At 43.0% G+C, this 17,000-nt stretch overlaps 1 protein-coding gene across 3 annotated transcripts in view; it reads right to left on the bottom strand.

Annotated features, from left to right (window-relative positions):
* RUBCN (rubicon autophagy regulator) overlaps nucleotides 1–17,000 on the bottom strand; it is a gene marked incomplete at its 5' end in the record, with an annotated part of 55,248 nt that overhangs the window by 15,796 nt on the left and 22,452 nt on the right. For 2 of the 3 annotated variants that reach the window (XM_080820572.1, XM_080820571.1), the window contains 9 exons: nucleotides 1,436–1,537; nucleotides 2,039–2,249; nucleotides 2,966–3,081; nucleotides 3,784–3,879; nucleotides 7,338–7,871; nucleotides 8,511–8,667; nucleotides 9,699–9,805; nucleotides 10,431–10,605; nucleotides 11,917–12,003. In XM_080820572.1, coding sequence (XP_080676698.1) covers nucleotides 1,436–1,537; nucleotides 2,039–2,249; nucleotides 2,966–3,081; nucleotides 3,784–3,879; nucleotides 7,338–7,871; nucleotides 8,511–8,667; nucleotides 9,699–9,805; nucleotides 10,431–10,605; nucleotides 11,917–12,003 — 1,585 coding nt within the window. The remainder of the gene's footprint in view (nucleotides 1–1,435; nucleotides 1,538–2,038; nucleotides 2,250–2,965; nucleotides 3,082–3,783; nucleotides 3,880–7,337; nucleotides 7,872–8,510; nucleotides 8,668–9,698; nucleotides 9,806–10,430; nucleotides 10,606–11,916; nucleotides 12,004–17,000) is intronic. The other variant, XM_080820573.1, reaches the window with a different exon arrangement.

Below are 17,000 nucleotides of genomic sequence, written 5' to 3' on the forward strand. Positions count from 1 at the left end.
GGCCTACCCTGAGTGCACAGACACAGAGGCTCCTGTGCTTGGGAAACTGGGCCCTTGCCCTAAGTACCTCTCCATCTGACTGCTCATTTGTATCCTCTACGATAAAAAGTAATCTTAACTATAGTGTTTTCCTGAGTTCTGTAAGTCATTCTAGCAAATTATGGAAACTGGGGGTCGCGGAAAACCCCTGAATTTGTAGTTGGCTAGGGAGAAGAGCAGGTAACCTGGTGACCCCATTTGTGGTTGACATCTGCAATGGGAGTATTCTGTGGGATTGAGCCCTTAAACTGTGGGGTCTATACTACCTCCAGGTGTTCATGTCAGAATTAAATTGCAAGATACTCAGTTGGTGTCAGAGAACTGGAGAAATATTGGAAAACCACATACAAAAATCCCCCCCCAATGGAATTTTAAGTGGCGATTATTGTCATGAACAGAAATCAGATATATTACAGAGAACAAAGAAGGAAGACTACCTAGAGGCCTGGAAAAATATGTCTAAAAATTGTATTTCTGAATGGGGAGGAAATCCAAGTACCACCAGGTACTTCCAATATTACTATTGGAAGTCTGTGCAGGTGAAAAGTAAATTACCTCAATTCTCTAGATTGATATAAACAGATCTATTAAAAAAGATCTATTCATCATCATCTTACAACGGGGAATTACAGATATAATTCACCTCTATAAGAAAATAACTCATGGGGGAAAACTTGTGCCCCAGAACTGCTTTTTGGTTTGTTTGTTTCACTGATGGGAACTTGAAGAAATTTATGATTTGCAGGAATGGATTAATCCACTAATCATGGGCTAACCTGATTTAATGCAACTGCCTTCCCAGATTAGACCCCCTTCCCCTTCTCTGCGCATATACTTACAACAACAGCTACTACTACGACAATGAGGGTCTGTGATTCTGCTAAGCAAGTAGCACTGATAGAACAGAATAAAGCTCTACTTCCTAAACTTCATTTTTTTTCCCTGTTTTGCTTTTCTCCCCCACAATGATTCTTTTTGTCCTTTTCTCTTAGGATTATAACAAAGTTCCTTTTAAACACTTTGAAACAATTTCGATTGTGTTATGGAACACAAGAGAATAGGATTCTAATTTCAAGCAGGTATGGGCCAGCCCTAGGCTGTGAGCAGGAGGAATCAGAGTGAAAATCCAAGAGAAAGCTGCAACTGAGACCCATCAAGGTGACTCCAGCAGCCAGACCACTCTGAAGCACTTCCTTTCAGTGTTCTCTGCTGCTTAAATTTTACTAAAAGGTTTTTTTTGTTTTTGGCAAGAGAGGCTGTCTCTTACAACTACTGACAACATTCCAAAATGGACCATATTGAAGATTCTCTATACTTAGGGAAAGCTTCTCAGTCTATGACTTCAAATTGAAAGAAACAGGTAATGAATGTGGCTTGAAATAGTGTTACTCCTTACCTTGGATTTCAAATTCATCAACCTCATCCGCAGAGCCAGAGTCAGAGAACTGCGTTGAATCACGTGAACTAAACTGGGAGCTGCTAGAAGTGACCCGAAAGCCTGCTATGTTTAAAAAAGAAAGAAAGAAAGGTAATAAGGGGGACAGAAGGAGGTTACCTATTCCAAGGGTCACAATGAAAGGGACCTGGTATGCCTTCAACAGCAAAGGAAATAGAACCTTGGCCAGGAGTGATGCTAGGGGAAATGGAAACAGCTCTTCTTGCTGGGTGTCCCCCATTTTATTCCCGAAATTTTGAAAGTTTCACAGAAACAGCAGGTACTACTGTCTCGGAAGTGGCTCTGGGACCAGCAATCTTAGTTCTCATACCGGAAACCTATTTTTTAGAAGATATTTCTGAAGTAGGAAATGGATGAACTCTAGGACTCTGGGTCTGACAGGAAAAAAAATTAGAACAACATAAAAAAAAATCTTTCTGACAGCAGAGGAACCCTTGGCTTGGTTACATCTCAAAGAGAGACAAGAAAGGAAGCGCACAAGGCACCAAGTCTTAGCCCGAAGCCCTGCAGCAGCGGAAATAAGGTGCTTGCAGCCCCACTCACTTCCATGCTCGGTCTCCTGGTACATGGGGAGCAGGTTTTTGGTGCGGATCTGCTGGCGCCTAAGGCGGATCTTCTGCTTCAGTTCCTGGATCTCTCTGTCGCTGTCCTCCTCCTCTTCCTCCTCCTCTTCTAGGCACTGGCTCATCATGTTACACTTCATGAGCTCAATGGCGGCAATCAAGGACTCTGAGATGCTGAAGTGTGCATTCTCCTGGGGGAAGGAGAGCACCAAAGAAGCTGATGAGTGAGGGGCTCGATGTGTTGAACCCCTCATTGGTTAGAATGCTGGAAAGCAGAGCTTCTAACACACACATTGCTTTCATTCAAAATACTCAGGGCGAACAAACACACCAAAAAACTGTTCTACTTCCTCTTTCCTCTCAAACCTGCCATGCCTGGCCTTCCTGTCCTACTTTCTACATAAAACTATGACAGAGAAGACATCCAGAATTTGGTATCTTTCTTTTTAGGTCTTTCCTAAAGCCATACCCCTGTAGACAAAGCATTAAGGTAAATGTAATAGCTCAGGATAAAGTGCTTTATAATTTCTAAAATGCTACAGAGACATTATTCATTACATACCTGAACATATTAGAACAAAACAGAGAAGGTGATTCTGGAAACAGCTTTGACCTAAGTTCCAGGGTCAAGGAAATGACAACAACGTGGCTAAAATCCAATACTTCCCAAGGCAGCTTCCCATACAAAATTAGTAGTATTTTGGACTCAGTGAGGAGCAGATACTCCCTGAAAAGTTCTCTAGAGATTGAACTTGTTGAGCTCATCTTTACTCAGAACTCACTTTCACCCGTGGTCTTTGCATCTTCCTGCTGTGTATCCAAAACCTCTTTAGAACAAATGGCCCCACAGCCCCTCAGGCCAGATGCCCTAACTCATGAGCTCTTCAGTATCCCTTAGACTCCTCACCTTTTCCAGGTCTGCACAGCTTCCAAAGTCTTGCTCAGACAGATAGCTGATGAGGGACTGTCCTTCTGATGGTCTTCGGAACATGCCCTCCCCAGAGCACAGGTACTGACCACCCTCTGTGGGAAAACAGAATGTGGATATGAAAAGCTCTGACTTGGAAAGCAAATCAGTAACAGACAAGCTTCTTAAGTCTGATGATTTTACCACTAGAGACACTCCCAAGTTCTCCCGGGTAACAGGATGGAAAGAAGATGTCTACCTTCTAAAGGAATTTCTCTGAATCTCAGAATCCCCAAGCACTAAGCCTCTTGGTTAAAGAACAGAATAAATGAAGACAGCCCAGAAACAATCCTTTTGCCATCAAAATGTAAAGATGACACACTTGGCCTCCTACCCTACAAAAAAGGAAACAAAAAAACCTGTGCTGAGAATCAGACAAGGGAACAAATAGCTTCCTCCTGTGGATGATTTCTATGTGGAGCTTATCTTCTGGTAACTCAGCCTCAACACTCAAAGCTTCTTTTCAAGGTCCCTCTCACCCACTCAGAGAACCATTCCATCTGGAGCGACAGACATCCATAGTGATAACACTCACAGCCTAAGAGAGGGTGGGACCCCTTATGTCAGAAAGGAGCAAGAGAAATGGCAGGATTGTGTGATTTCTAGCATGGGGGCTATAAATGATGAAAGGAAGGGTGAGACTGTACGGTGTGTACCCTCCATGGAGCCAACATGAGCCAGACAGCTCAGAGCTTAGCAGGCACGAGGGGAGAGCTGAGGAAAGACACAGCTGCAGCCCTGGCCTTCCTAGTACTCACCATACTCCATGTACAGAGAGCTGGGTGTGCTGACTTCACTGCTTGGGCCAGAGTAGGGCAAGGGGCCTCTCAACTTCGACTTATCATTGCAGGATTCTAGTGTCAGTGACCACCAGGGAGTAAAAACACACATACGAGGTGAGCAACACATACATTCCCAACTTAGGAGTTTCCACATTTAACTGCTCCCATTCCCAATGCCCTCCCACGCAGGAGAGAGGTGGCACACCAATGGGGAACAGTCCAAGAATGCAGGAACACACATGGAGGAAAGGAGATGGGGACTCGGTATATTACAAGAGGAAAAGAGAAAACATGACTCAGAATGCAGCAACACAAAGGTGAAAAAGAATCAAATCAAAATGGACTCAAAATTTAGTTCTTTCTTCTTTCACCTTCTTACCAAATGTTCTAGGAATATTGGTCAATTTCCATCCTCTTGACAAGAACCAATGTAGAAAACTGTCCTCATATGGTAAAACAAAGGCAGGTACACTGAAACTTTTCTGATATCTTGACACTGGGCTTTTAAACAATCTCAGAATGGTTACACTAGGAAGACTAGGACACAGCCTCTCTTGAACCGGAAATGAACCTGAAATTTGTCATACCTATGTATTTAACCCGCTTCTGAATTAGAAAAACAAAATAAAATCCAGCAATTTCCTTAAAAGAAGCATCAAGAAAATGCTCGAGAAGCCAAGGACGATGGCCCTATATCCAAACAGCTTGGCCACAGGGCTGCACGCCTAGCCTTCCTGGAGAAGGAAGGGAGAGGTTTCAAGAGAAGCCTGGCAAAGTAGGAAGTGGCGGGGTAGAAGTTTTCAAGGAACAATGAGAGGTAGGAGTAGAGAAAGAGCAGCAGGCAGGGCTCGCAGGAAATGAGAAAATGATACTCTCCGAAGGAAAACACAAAATTCCCAGTGCTACCTAAGGAAGAGCAGGCAGAAAAGCAGGTGGGTGCCTGGGAAATGAGCAGGGTGCTCTGGAGAGGGAATGACTGAGCTGCATCCAACCCACATCCCCCACAGATGGTGCCAGCTTGTCAGCTGCTCCTCTTATTTTTTAAAAAAAAAAAAAAAAAAAAAAAAAAGCTATTATGTGATAAGAGGTAACTTTGTGTTTTCCTTGGGTCTCCAAGATTTCTTCTGGTCCTGGCAGTGGGCTCTCCTCCTCATTACTGAAGACAGACCAGCAGTCACCAGGATGCCTTGGTAAGAAATTATGACTTGGAGGGGACCTTTGAGGTCCCCAATAAAATTTAGTGCCCAACACAAACTCCAACACCAGCACCCTATTCCTTTACAACATGTAAAGGCCATCCAGCCTTTGCTTCCTGAGCTAACAACCTCCTGATACTGCTCCTTCAAGTGAGCAGCTCTGATTCTTAGTCCTCACACTCACTTGAGTCTTCTTACAATTTCTCAGCTCCTTAAGCACAACAATGCTCTTCCAAACAGTGGTCCTATCAACTTCCTCCTCTTTAACTTTCCCCTTTCCCTGCTAACATACTCTATGGCTTCCCCAGGAGGCCACAGCTCTCAGCCCTCCCTCCCTACTCTGTCGTGCAGACATATTCTACTACTAATATCTCCATGAACCCAGAACTGAACACAATATTTAATTTGAACACCACTAGGAAAACCAAAGAAACAGACTTAAGTCACTAGAAAACGCCTGTGCAATAACGGGAATGGGGGTGAGATGGGACTTATGAAGGAAGGAAAATAGGTGAAAGAAAAAGGAAATGGGACTCTGGGAGAGGCAGAAAACATGCATCCACATCCAAGACCACAGAAAGGGGGAAAATACATTCTGGTGTTAATTCAAGGAAAATAAAGTAATCCATAGTAAGTACTCAGTTATTAAAAAAAAAAAAATTCTCCCACTGATTCATCATGATGCCTTAGACAAATAGCAGGCTTCGGTTTCACCTTTGGGCAAATCAGGATTGATAAATCTTGACTCTGCCTCCCAGAAGCTGTTGGGAGACTGACTGAGGCATCTGGAAGTCATGGGCAGAAAACGTAGGATGCAAAATATCGGTGGCATCTCAGAGACAGGTCCAAGAACCGCAGCAGGATTACCCAGCCTCGCCAGACTTGATTTGACACCAGAACGGAAGAGGAGGTTCTGAACTAAGCAAGATGGGCACAGAGGAGGAGGAGGTGGCAGACAGAAAGGACTGGCTCCCAAACCTGCAATGGGATCTTCAACTATAATGGTGATATTCCTGGGGCCTCCTGTTCGTAGACAGACAGGTGCAGAGAAGAGTCCAAACATAGGAAATGAGAATAGAGTGAGAAAAAGAGCGTCCTTTTATCTAGCAGAGGTGGGGACTTAACCCCCAGGAGGGAACCGTAGTGCTGAAATCCTCAGCTACTGAACCGAGGCAGCTGACTCACAAGAAGCTACACACGACCCTCTCTCCCTTAGACCCTTTTGCTTAGGTTTTCTCTGGCTCCCCTTTCCAATGCAGGTTACCGTGGTTTCTGGAATCCATGTGGATTCAAGAATGGGGGCAGGGAAGTTTTCCATGCTCAAAGACCAGGGGCCTGGACTACACAGACAGCAGGCCTGCAGCAGATGTGAAGCGAGGAGCTAACCCAAGTACTCTTCACATCTAAGAAAGTTCTTGGGAAGACAGGCTTTGATATGGAGATTTTTTTTCCTAGAGAATTCCAATAAGGCAAACCGCATCTTGAATGGAAAATGGAAAAAAGTTTGTCACTCACAAGTTTCAGATGAGGGCCTCAGCTCTCACCTTTCTAGAAATTATAATGAGAAATCAATGGCAGCTCCAGTCGCTACAGGAAATCTTCCTCTTTTTAAAATTTTTTTGTATTTTATTTCTGGAGCTTTCCTACCCAGAACTGGCTTTGAGCACAGAGATCCATGTTACACTTGCTGCTGTGGAAGTTTTCCTACAAATGAAACCCAACCAAAGCCTGCCAGACACTAACAACCATGACAGAAGATGGCAGGGAGATGGCAAAAGCACCGAGTCCCAGGTCTCCCATGCTGAGGGTGCCCTCTGCTAGCAGCTGGCATTTGCGTGAGGATGGGCTCAGTGGCCAGGGCCTCCTTACCCGGCTGCCTTCCAACCTGGATTAGTGATGCAACAGTCAGCCGCCCCAACTGGTTTCCTCGGTCCCATCATCCCACACTCATATATCCTAGTTTTAATGAGGAAACCCCAAGATCACTTTGCCTCTCTCATATTACACCTGACCGCATTTCTCAGGAATCACAGAAAGGGGAGGAATTTAATAGGATTATTTTCAAAGCTCCTAAGAATTTCCCCTGTCTGAGAGAAACATTAAAAACTCAAACTGTGACAAGTCGCACTATCCTCTGACGCTAAGGAACTGCCGAAAGAATCCAGGGAAACGTTTACTATTTGGCAATGTATAAGGGAACAAACATCAATATTCTCAGAGAGATCTCCTGGGTATTCGTATCACACTATCAACTTTCCTCTTTCCTTATAAGCAGGACAGCCCACCGTGTCATCAGAAACAACTTACTAAGTAGAGGCTGGTGACGATCATTACCTGGGGCTCCTCTGGAGGCAATGTTGGTGTCCGAATGGGAGCGAGTGTGGCTCTTCTTTGTTCCGCTGGTGGCAGTGAGTGTCTGCCCCTCCGAGAAGCTGGACCTGCGAAGGACGCTGGACAGCTGGCTCTGCCCACCGCCCTCCTGCTCGCCTAGGGAAGAGGCAGCAGAGTCGGGCTTCTGCGAGCTGCTGGAGGAGAACAAGTTGGAGCTGCTGCTCTCAGCATTGCTGCTGTGACTCTGACAGCTGGCAGTCCGGCCTCGGGGATCCAGGTTGCCGATGGCCAAGTACTCAGGCCCCTCACTGGCATCGCTTGGAGAATCATTCTGGCTGCTGACCTGGGATGCTTCTAGGGGGCTAGTCAGAGTGCTAGAGCTCATCTCATTTGGAGTTGAGGGGGGATCCCCAGCTAATGAGGATACTGCAAGCAGGGGGGCTTGGAAGGTCTGATCCTGCGCTGGTGAGACATGCTCTTTGCTTTCTTGAGGTTTCCGGGGAGGGCCAGAGAGTGAAAAGGAAGTGGATCTTCTTTCTAGGATATAAAAAGGGGAGAAAAAGGTGAGCTGGAAAGCTTTGGTACATAGGAAGGACTTCTCGACAACTAAGGGCCAAACTCCCTATCGTGACTGGGTGCCCGGGACACCGGTATCACCTTAGAAAAGGCGTACCATGCGAAATAAGCAGAAATTGCTTAGAAGCAGGTAAGCTGGGTAAGGTAAGGTAAGAGCGTGGGCTCTTGACACAGTGGCTTCGGCGCTTCTTAGTGTACATTTCCCACCTATAAAATGAGCAATGACAACAACACCCACGGCACAGGACTGTTCTCAGGATCAGATGAAGTAATACGTATAAATTGATTATAACAGAGCCCGGCATGGGGCAAGCCCTCAGTAAGTGTTAGCTATTATTACTGAAATACCTTCTTGGCAATGGGGATTAGAAATCCAGGGGAATCTAAAAACATCTCTCTTTCCTCTACTACTTTCATGATTCTGCTGAATTACCTTAAGCTAGTTACTATACAACTTCTTAAGATATCTACTATCAAGACATGGAATGTGACCAAACTGCACCAACCCACAGCTCTATCTAGACCTTTGTGCACCCACATAGTTCCCTCCTTTCCAGGGCTGGGCATGCATGTCCTGACTACCCCTTCCTGCCCCCATACCTGAGCCATGGTTGGGTGCGGACTGGTGGAGGCTAGAGAAGGACCCAAAGTAGGGATGCTGAGCGTAGCTGGTTGAAGTCGTGCATGTGGATCCAGGCAGAGCTGTCAGGCTCTGGCTCTTGGTTACCAGCAGCGGGCTCTCATGCTTCCGGGCAAACTACAAAACAAACGTGTCCAAGCTGAGGACAGAGGCCCTGTGAGGAGGAACATTCGGCCCCACAGAAATGCTGGTAGAAGCTGACTTTTGGCAGCAGGCTTGGAACTACAGCCAGAGCCCGCAGGTTGGACATACAGCTCTACTGCTCTATTCGAGCACACAACTTTGAAACCTTGAAGTCCTGTGATACAGCACAGCTTCTGAAACTGGAACCCCAGGCGGGACACCAGGAGTGATTTGTCATGGAAGCAATACAACAAAATTTTTCAGACTATGCACATAGAGTCAGAAATCAGATTAGTGTTCATGTCCAGACCCTACTGCTTACCAACTTGGAACAAGTGACTTACCTGTTCTGTCCCTCAGCTGGCTTCCTTTATAAAATAAGATTAATGTCTCCCTTATAGAGTCGTGAGAATTCAATGGATGACACATGTGTTCCAGGCACACAGAAAGCACTTAATAGGTGGCAACTAAGAATTAAAATTTAAAAACCACGAGAGAGAGGGGCTCCCTCCTGAAAAGGAGTCAGGACTGTGATTCCACTCTAGCTGAGGCACTGATATTAGTGATGGGGTGAGTGAACTGGACAGTTAACAATAAGTAGTATCAAGCAACAAAACTTTCTTTATACTTCAAGGATGAAAATGGTCCTGTGTCACACTAGGTCCTACCAGGTAGGACACTCTACAATCCTACTCTGGATTCAATCTTACCTCTCATTCAAAATCATCCTCTTCCCCTAGCTTGTCAAGCCTGCCCTTACAAAAGTGCTTACTCATGTTACGGATTTTTAAAAAGGATTTAAAAAAAATAGACATCTCCCTCCTTAAACAGACTTTATGCTTAGACTTTTTACTTCAGTAGATACTTAATGGTACCTCCCCTTCTTCTCCACATATTTTTTTTTTTTAAACGAAAGCCTTTCAGTTCACAACTGCCTAAGCAAAGAAAGAGTTTGCTACAGAAGGTTCTATCATGGGGAGGCCCAGGGACCCAGCACAGACAGAGATCACTCCTTGCCCCCTTACCATAGATGCATCAAGCTGAGCCAGGAGGCGGGGGTTGTTCTGTTCCACGGCTTCCAGGCATTGGAGCATGGCGGTGACGTGGGCATTGCTTAGCAGGAAAGCAGTGTCTGGGGAGAGAAATGCTACCGTTGCGATGGAGCCCAACAGGGAGATCTTTAGCTTCCCTGTAGCCTGGGAGAGGCTCAGGGAAGGAAAGACACAACAGGTGAAAATGACTTAAGGAGAATCATGCCACTGCAGGGAGAAGAGGAATCAGGGATACATAAGTACAGGAGAGGCTAAGTGATACACACACAGTATAGGAGAGGCCATGCCCAGAGGCTTCAAAGTCACAAAGTCCCAGATTTGAATCCTGGCTGTAGGTGACTTGGCCTCCGCAGGCTCTGCTTCCCTGATTGGAAAACAGGGGTACTAATACCCAGCTCTCAGCGCTGTTGGGAAGAGTGCATGTATAAACAGAACATTACAGTGACTGGCACCTAGGAAACTCGCAGTAAATGGTGATGGTTCTTATCGGTTTGCACCTGTGGGAGTCGGGGAAGACCTTGGCATCCAGCTGGACTGTGTTCTGCACAAGAAGGAGGAGACCAGATGCATGCTTCTGATTAGAATCTCTGTTCCACCAAGTGAAAGTATTGGGCCCTGGGGGGAGAGTCAGCCTCTCGAGGAAGAGTAAAGTGGAAGAGATGGAGAAGAGTGTGCAAGGATCCTGGGTGAGGGGCCTCCACGTACCAGTGTAGAATTTTCTGATGTACTGCCTATCCCCCAGCAGAGGCCGGAGCTGAGCAGATAGACAGTGCCGCTGCAAACTGTGCTGCAGCCACAGCTCGGCCACGGCGCGCCCACTGTCACTGTCCCCGCTCTCACCATCCGCACCGCTCTCGCCATTCTCGTGCAGGCTGATGAACTGGAAGGCAAGGAGGCATGGGTCAAAACACGCATCCTGGTAAAGATGGCAAGACTAAGGCCTAAGGACCCGAGAACTAAATGGAGACAGGGAAGAGGCAGCGATCAGAGAGACTCTGCCTCCAGGGAGCATCTAAAAGTTACAGAGGGAGGACAGGGGAGGAAGGGATTAGCTGCCCCGCTGTTGGACTAGACCACTGGAGAAGAGTGAAGCAGTTGTGACCTGATATGCAGCTCTAGGAGAGGACAAAGCTGCTACATCTGTCCCTTTATGTTCTAGATCTGAAGAGACACCTAGCCTGCGGTACTCAGAGGAAGGATAAACTTGACCTCTTGGCTGCTCTCACAGAGTCCTCCGTTTCAGGTGGTCTATGGAAAATAATGAAACAAAAACCTGGGGGGAAAGGATCTGGGAAGTTGTCACCTAAGATTCACCACCAAAGAGAAGCCATCTGAGCATCTCGTTTGGCTCTAGTCATACCATTCTCTATTTGGAAGCTCCTTCTACTTGGCTGTTTCTAAAAGCAAGGTCTCACAGGCAGCTTCTAAGAAGAAACAACCACAGCAATATATTTTAGAAAAGGAAGTTAGCTGGAGGTGAAGGGGAGGGGTGGTAAGAAAAATTATGTAAAAGGACAAAGAGAGTCTACGTAAGAAAACGACTGGGTTCTGGATTTTTCTCACAAAAAGAGGCCAGTCTGACACCTTGTGATTTGGTTCCCTGATCTTTTAAAAACAAATTACTCTTCCTGACATCATCTCAGCTATGAACCTGGCAGTGGGTGGGATATTCACGAAACAAAACTGGCTAGATATTGATAAGTATAACAGATAGATATTTTAGGGTTCTCTTAATTTGGTATATATTTAAAATCTTCCATCATTTAGAGTTAAATAAATATATACATACATACATTAGGCAGTGATTGCTCTGGAACTAGCCGGCCAAGTCACTAACCTCCACGAACTGTTACCCTGATCGGAAATCTCAGTCCCACTTCTCCAGCCATTTCAGGGAACCTCTTGACATTTTCCTAGGATTTTGAACAGCTTCATTCTGAATCTAATACGCAGATCTTTTAAAAATAACAAAGCTTTTTCACCCCTTCCCCAGAGGAGAGAAAGTGGTCTGGGGCAATGGGTCTAACGGGGTTTATCTTTTAAGGCAAATAATCCTCCCTTCCAAATTAGTCCTACAGGAATAACTTCCTCAGTTAATGGGAACCTTGACACACACCATCTTTCTAGCCCAGGAGACTCTTCAGACAGAACATCAAATAACGAAGCCTTGTGGTTACTTTTCCTTTCTTACCTTCTCCACATGAAGGGCTGAGTGGGGACTGAGCCAGCGGATGTCCTTCACAAACTGCCAGTAATCAGTCTGGCGGCAACAAACCTGCTGTGGGAACATACAAGGTGAAGAAATCACTAGCACTTTAGACCAAATCTAGTTCTGGTGTTGACATTCAAAGACAGAAGGGGAAAAAAGCCTAATCTTCCCTATCTCAACAAAGGTTCTTAGCAGCAATCAGGAGATATACACATGTTCACCCTTTTTAAGGATAATGTTAAAACCATTTTTTAAAAGATTTTATTTATTTATTTGACAGAGACACAGTGAGAGAGGGAACACAAACAAGGGAAGTAGGAGAGGGAGAAACTGGCTTCCCATGGAACAGGGAGCCCAATGTGGGGCTCGATCCGAGGACTCTGGGATCATGACATGAGCCAAAGGCAGACGCTTAACAATTGAGTCACCCAAGTGCCCCCAAAATCATTTTAATTGTTCTTTCGATCAGGTAATGCATGCATATAACATAGAAGGTCACACAATGAAAATAATCTGATTTCTCCCTTATCTCTCCACCATTCAGCCCTATAAGGTAAATCTTAAAACTAGTGAAGAGTTTAAGTTATTTGTTAAAAATCAGAGACGTATGTCTTCAGTTCTTACTGAAAACCAAGTAAGGAAAGACCTGCTTTTCCCATGCTATCCAGGTCAGGAAAGGACTGTATTTAGAGTCAAAGAAATGATCAATGCTAGATAAAATAGCCTCATACTGGAGAAGGCCTGAACTGGAGAAGGCAGTTTATACTAGGAAAATCTAATTCTTATTTTTTGAGAATCCTTTCTAAGATTACTGGGCACAGATTAAAGCTGAAATCTAAATAATTGAGAAGTACAAACCTAGCACAAGCATTAAGAGACAGACTAACCAACATTACAAAATAAACAGCCTAGAAAGAGTCCTTAAGTTGGAACTTAATATATGACCCAAAAAGCAACTGAAATGTCATCTCAAATGGGTGGGTTCTCACCTAGACTGGTAAGGCAGAAGTGATAGTAAGAAGTGTCAACTGTACAGGCTCTTTTGCCAACTGGAGTCATGGAGACCTTTAAGATCTTGGCAGCAGTGTGGCAGTGTTCTGATCTCTGTTCTGTGGCTTAGTGAACACTGAGTGGCCAGGGATGGGCAGCAGTGGAATATCAACTCCAGCATGTCCTCTGGTTAGTTACATCTATGTGAATAGGATCTAAACTTGGTTTCCTTTCTTTAGATAAAATTCTAGGCTAACTCAGAAATAAAACTGGGGACATCACTATAGATATTATGGATGTTACCAAGGAATACTATCAACAACTCTATGGTCACTAGTGTGACAACCTAGGTGAAACAGATCAATTCCTCGAAAGATACAATCTGCCAAATCTTACCAGGAAGAAATAGATAACCTAAGTAGGCCTATATCTCCTAAGAAAAATGGAATCAACAATTAATAACTTTCTAAAACCAAAAGCACCAGGCCTAGATAGGTTCACTGGTGAATTCTACTAAACATTTAATCATGCCAATTCCCTATAGTCCTTTGAAGAAAATACAAGCAGAGGAAAATACTTTTCCAAATCATTCTATGAGGCCAGGATTATCTTAACACCAAGACCAGGGAAAAAAACACAAGAAAATTATGGATCACTATCTCTCATGAACATAAATTCTCAAACAAAATTCTCAAAAAAAATTAGCAAATCAAATCCAACATTGTATAGAAAGAATTATACACCATGACCAACCAGGATTTACACCAAGTATGCAAGGCTGGTTCAACATTCTAAAATCAACACATCAAATCACATCAATGGAATGTGATGGAATTCATTGTATCAACAGCTAAATAAGAAAAAAAAAACACCACATGATCATATCAGTAAATGCAGAAAAAGCATGTGACAAAACCCAACACCCACTCATAATAAAAACTCTCAGTAAATTAGAAATAGAGGGGAACTTTTTCAAATTGATAAAGAACCTACAAAAACCTACAGCTATCATTATACTTAATGGTGAGAAGCTCAAAGCTTTTCCACTAAGATCAGGAACAAAGCAAAGGTGTATTCTCTTTCCACTACTTTTTAACATCTTTTTTTTGTTGTTAAAGATTTTATTTATTTATTTGACAGACAGAGATCACAAGTAGGCAGAGAGGCAGGCAGAGAGAGAGGGAAGCAGGCTCCCCGCTGAGCAGGGAGCCCAATGCAGGGCTCAATCCCAGAACCCTGGGATCATGACCTGAGCGGAAGGCAGAGGCTTTAACCCACTGAGCCACCCAGGTGCCCCTCCACTACTTTTTAACATCTTAATGGAAGTCCTAACTAATGCATTAAGGGGGAAAAAAGGACATAAAAGACAAACAGATTGGGAAGGAAGAAATAAAACTGCTTTTGTTCATAGATGACATGATTATCTAAGTAGAAAATTTTAAATAATCAACCCCAAAGTTCCTGGAACTAGTAAGTAAATACAGCCAGATCATAGGATGCAAGGTTAATATGAAAACCAACCACCTTCCTATATATCAGCAATGAGCAAGTAGAATTTGAAAATAAGAACACATTACCATTTACTCTAGCACTCCCAAAAATGAGATACTTAGATATAAATCTAACAAAACATGTATAAGATCTGTATGAGGAAAACTATAAAACACTGATAAAAGATAGCAAAAAACTAAATAAATACAGAGATAATCTATGTTCATGGATAGGAAGACTCAATATTGTCAAATGTCAGTTCTTCCCAACTTGATCTATAGATTCAATCCAATCCAATAAAAATCCTAGCAAGTTATTTTTTGGATATCAACAAACTCATTGTAAAGTTTATATGGAAAAGCAAAAAACCCAGAATAGCTAAAACAATCTTGAAAGACAAGAGCAAAGTTTTTCTTCAAAAAGGACTGACACTATCTGACTTGAAGACTTATATAAAGGCACAGTAATCAAGGCAATGTAGTATTGGGAAAAAAACAGACAAACAGATCAGTGAAACAGAATAGAGAGCTCAGAAACAGACACACAAATAAAATAAACTAATCTTTGACAAGAGAGCAAAGGCAATACAATGGATCAATGATAGTATTTTCAACATGGTGCTGAAGCATTGGACATCCACATACAAAAAAATGAATCTAGACGCAGACCTTACACCTGTCACAAAAATTAAGTCAAAAGGAGTCATAGATCTAAATGTAAAATGAAAACTATAAATCTCCTAGAAAATAACATAGCTAGAAATCTAGATGACCTTGGATATGGTAATGACTTTTTTGATACAAGACCAAAATGATAACCCATGAAACAAAGAACTGATAAGGCAGATTTCCCTAAAATTAAACACTTCTGCTCTGCGACCAACAATGTCAAGAGAAGGAAAAGAGAAACCACAAACTGGGAGAAAATTTTTGCAAAGCCGCATTTGATAAAGGGATGTTATTCAAAACATCAGAGGAACTCTTAAAACACAACAATAAGAAAACAAACAATATGACTTTAAAAATGGGCCAAAGACCTTAACAGACACCTTGACAAAGAAGATATACAGATATATAAATAAGCACATGAAAAGACGTGCCACATCATATATCATCAGGGAGATGCAAATTAAAACAACACACTACCACTATATACTTATATTAGAATGGCCAAAATCCAAAACAATGCCAACACTAATTGCTGGTGAGGATGTGAAGCAAAGGAACTCTCATTCATTGCTGGTGACAGTGCAAAATGGTACAGCTACTTTGGACTTTTTTTTTTCATATTTAATTTTTTTATTTGACAGAGGGAGAGAGATCACAAGTAGGAGAACAGCAGGCAGAGAGAGAGGGGGAAGCAGGCTCCCCACCGAGCAGAGAGCCCGATGCCAGGCTCTCTCTCAGGACTCTGAGATCATGACCTGGGCTGAAGGCAGAGGCTTAATCTACTGAGCCACCCAGGCGACCCAGTTCAGCTACTTTGGAAGACAGTTTGGCAGTTTCTTCCAAAACTAAACATACTCTTGCTATGGTAAGTACTGTGAATTGTGTAAGACTGATGAATCACAGACATGTATCCATGAAACAAATAATACATTATATGTTAATAAAAAAAGGAAAAAAATAACTACACTTGCCAACTTTGAAAAAAAAAACTAAATTAAACTAAACATACTCCTACCATAGGATCCAGCAATTACATTCCTTGGTATTTACCCAAAGGAGCTGAAAATTTATGCCTACACAAAAACTTCTATAAAAACTTGACGTCAAATTATGTAGAGGCAAAATGACTTTCAAAGTTAGAAGGAAAAAAACCTAAAAATGTTGGTTTTATACTCACATTATAGGATCTTTAAATTGCCTGTCTAGCATAAAGAAATTAAAATCGGAAGTCCTGTATCACATATTATGAGTACAAGGTATGCAAGAAAAATGATATGAAACTCCATCAGTGGATCCATACTCCCAGAAAAGGTTTTGGCTCTATTATCTAAAGACTGTTGAATAAATGTAATTTTAGATGTTTTAAAATAAAATACAATGTGTGAATGACTCCTTAACTGCCCTCACTTAATCAGAAAATGATTCAGATCACATTGTATAAGGTTTTCCTGTCCTTATCCAAAAATGATGAAGCAGTTAAGGGGTAAATAGAATGACAAATGTTTGAATGTCGGGGGAAAAAATCAACAACATATGTCTTTGTACAAGTGAGGGGCTATTCCTACCATAATGAAAAGCTACAATAATTAAAACTGAGTGGTGATGACACAAAATAGAGAACAAGAGACCATAATAAAAAACCAGAAATAGATCTGTGTGTCAAGGGAATTAAGTATATTCAAAATAAATTACAGATGAAATGGTTTAAATGTAAAAAATTAGGTCATTAATAGAAGAAACCATGGAGAAAATTTTTTTTTTAAAGATTTATTTATTTATTTATTTGACAGAGAGAGATCACAGTAGACAGAGGCAGGCAGAGAGAGAGAGAGAGAGAGAGGGAAGCAGGCTCCCTGCTGAGCGGGACTCGATCCCAGGACCCTGAGATCATGACCTGAGCCGAAGGCAGCGGCTTAA

The sequence above is a fragment of the Martes martes genome, assembly GCF_963455335.1.
Source record: "Martes martes genome assembly, chromosome: 1".
Lineage (NCBI taxonomy): Eukaryota > Metazoa > Chordata > Mammalia > Carnivora > Mustelidae > Martes > Martes martes.